Below are 3,452 nucleotides of genomic sequence, written 5' to 3'. Positions count from 1 at the left end.
GCCTGGCTTAGCCACAGCAAGCCTTCCTTCATCTGTGGTTGAACCAGTCACAGCGCACAGCATTTCTGTCCACACCAAGCAGTGGGAAGACAAGCTTGGACCAGTGCATTTGTAAGACTGAGATATATGATAGCACTATTTGCTAACAGTGAAAATCAATACCAAACTCACAGTGATTATGGATATAGTTTACATAGCAATCAGTGGCACCTTTATCCCAAAATTATACAGAGCATTCAGATTTGAAAAACTACTCACATAATGCAGCCCATCCACATATGAGTAACAGCATGTAAGTGTACCAACGTGGAGGTATATAATGCAAAGTGTGGTCCTAAATAGTGTTATAAAATTTTGGATTCTATAAAATAGTTCAGGGAAGATATCTACAATATATATATATATATATATATATATATATATATAAATGATAAAATAAAGCAATTGTGTATAAATAACAGGATGTGTAAGAAACATTTTCAATAGAAAGAAGAGGAAAATATTTTACAATGGGTTTGCAGATTAATCCAGTTTCTGCCTTGGGGAATGTGACTCAAAACTTATTTTGACGGTATTATGACTGACAAATTATTACTGCTTCTTAAAATATCTAACAACATCACAGCTGCAGGAATTGAAAAAGATTTACAGCTGAATATAGTGAGAAAGTAAGGGATTCATTTATCCTCAAAGAATAAAGGCAACAATTTAAGATTGATTACTACAGAAACTCTTACCACATGTAAAGGACTTAGATCACAATATGGGTATTACAGAGAAAGCAGGCATTTATAAGTGTAATATGCTATATGCATAATGTCTATCTGATGCATCAGTGATTAAGAATTGGTAAACTGGATGTATATTTACATACATATGCAATTAAGAGGGCATGACAGTAATGTGTTCAATATTTAACAATAATGTTAAATATTATGATAATTAGAACAATGGCTGTTTTGATAACAAGAACATCTAAGTATTTAAATTTAGAGACCCTTGTTGACATACTATATTAGTCACTATAGCTGCAGTGTTTATTAGAGGTGTGCTGCCCACTTACAAAATTTATCTTGGTTTTTAATTAAATTGAAAAAATGAATCAGAAATGGCCTGCTACACATAGATTATGACTGAACCCCTGCATTGTTTTATTGGTAGTCATTAATCTATTACTCTCTGTGCAAACTTGAATTTATAAGGAGAAGATAAATCTCACTGAGGTGTGAGAAGAGAGCCTTTCACCCATGCAGGACATCATGGCCCAGAAATGCCATCTGGAGGTTTCAGTTACAAGAGAGCCAGCCTGTGATTAACGGAGAGGCTCTGTGTCCTGTTCATAATCCACGCTGAGTGTTCAACACTAACTTCATGTGAAGAAGCTTGTTTGGACCAGTCTTAATTAACAGACTGGCACTTGTCTCCTGCCTGTAAGAACCTAGGATTACTTAAGTGTGAGAGCCTGCAAGTAGCATAGTTTGTTTCTTCATGTAATTTAAGTTCCTCTAAGAAATTATCGACTTTTAAAATAAGAATTTTCAGTCTAACATAGCAGCTCTTTGAGTACCTACTAGATGTGGAAGACAGTTGTCCAGAGGGCACTGTACTGACCAATGGCTCCTGGTCAGGAGGAGAAGAGGTGACCAGGTGAGGAAGGTGGGCATGGTGGGCCACATCCCTGCCTGTGTGGAATAGACTAATTTAGTCATGTTTTTTTTCCTAAACATCAAAGTCTGATTTCAGTGATTATACATTTTGTTTAGATTGCTTATTTATATTTTAAATTTCAATTCATCCTAGCATTGAAGGAAATCTCCAGAAACTCCCTTCAATACAAGTGTGAGAAAACTGAAAAGTTAAAATCACAAGAGAGAGTGCAACATCCACTAATCTACATGAATTCAAAATTCCTTCAACAGGGAGATATTTCAATGTAGAAACCTGGGATTACACAACATGGCTTCTTTAGGCCAGGATGACAGGAAAGGCACCACACTGGCAATCACAGGCCAAGCATCAGCCTTCTCAGTCAAGCACTCTGCTGCAGCCTGAGAGAGAGGCTTGTATAAAAGCTGTGTATACATTTTGTGTAATTTAGCTGGAATTGAGAATATACAAACTCCTGGCAGCTATGAACCATGGAATGCTAAGGAAAATGTTTTGCTGGAAAGAAGAAAATTAAATAACTAGACCTCCAGGGTAAGCCTTTCTATCACGTGACCAAGCCATTTTAAGAATGTTCCAGATCCTCATTTTAATCAGGTCCAATTCCTCAGCCATCCTCCTGCCTTCCAGGTTGCCCACAGCCATGGAGAACTCTACTGATTCCACAGGAATAAACTTAATTCTTCTGGGGCTCTTTGACCACACACAGACCCATCAAGTCCTGTTTTCTCTGGTGTTCATGACCTTCATCGCCTCCCTGGTGGGCAATGCCCTGATGATCCTGCTCATCCACACAGACCCCAGACTCCATACCCCCATGTACTTCCTGCTCAGCCAGCTCTCCCTCATGGACTTGATGCTGGTCTCCACCATCATCCCCAAAATGGCAGCCAACTACCTGCTGAACTCCAGGTCCATCTCTCCTGCTGGCTGTGGTTCTCAGATTTTCCTGTTCCTTACTCTGGGTGGGGGAGAGTGCTTCCTCCTGTCAGCCATGTCCTATGACCGCTATGTGGCCATATGCCACCCATTGCGCTACCATGTTCTCATGAGCCACAAGCTGTGTTCCCAACTGGTAGCAGGCTCCTGGCTTTTGGGAGGAATTGATGGGCTGATGCAAGCCAGTGCTGCTCTGAGCTTTCCCTACTGCCACTCCAGGGAGATAGACCACTTCTTCTGTGAGGCACCTTCGTTGATGCGCCTTGTCTGTGTGGACACCACTGTTTTTGAGTTTTTCATGTACATCTGTTGCATCCTGATGCTCTTGATCCCTCTGTCTCTCATTGTGGCCTCATACAGTCTCATCCTGGCTGCTGTGTTAAGAATGCATTCTGCTGCAGCCAGAAAGAAAGCCTTAACCACCTGCTCCTCTCATCTGGCTGTGGTGGGGCTGTTCTATGGCACCCTCATGGTCATTTACATGAGACCCAGGTCCTACCACTCAGTGGGCCACAGCAAAGTAGTCTCTGTATTTTACACTGTCTTCACTCCTGTTCTGAACCCCCTCATCTACAGCGTGAGGAATAAAGATGTCAAGGGGGCCTTCAGAAATTGGCTGGGCAAGACACATGCTATGTGATTCCAACAGGATTCATGCTGTCATTACAAGACACTAGTTTATTTGCTTTATTGAACTGCTGATTTTGTGTTTTTTCAATTTATTTTGTTTTCACTTAGCCATTTTACCTTTTAAGGTATTTCTGTGCAGTGTTTGGTGAATCAGTTAAAAATTTTATTGTGATAGGCCCAGTCTGATTCCCTCTTAAAATTGGGAGCCATCTCACCAC

General features: G+C 40.6%; 1 protein-coding gene across 1 annotated transcript; it reads left to right on the top strand.

The window, feature by feature from the left end:
- Positions 1-2,308: 2,308 nt before the first annotated feature.
- Positions 2,309-3,244, top strand: LOC144251832 (olfactory receptor 2T33-like). Its single transcript, XM_077794536.1, has one exon. The coding sequence runs from the start codon at positions 2,309-2,311 to the stop codon at positions 3,242-3,244; it is 936 nt and encodes a 311-aa protein (XP_077650662.1).
- The last annotated feature ends 208 nt before the right edge of the window (positions 3,245-3,452 follow it).

This window comes from Urocitellus parryii, unplaced genomic scaffold (assembly GCF_045843805.1).
Source record: "Urocitellus parryii isolate mUroPar1 unplaced genomic scaffold, mUroPar1.hap1 Scaffold_240, whole genome shotgun sequence".
Classification (NCBI taxonomy): domain Eukaryota; kingdom Metazoa; phylum Chordata; class Mammalia; order Rodentia; family Sciuridae; genus Urocitellus; species Urocitellus parryii.
This window is presented reverse-complemented; position numbering and strand designations above follow the sequence as displayed.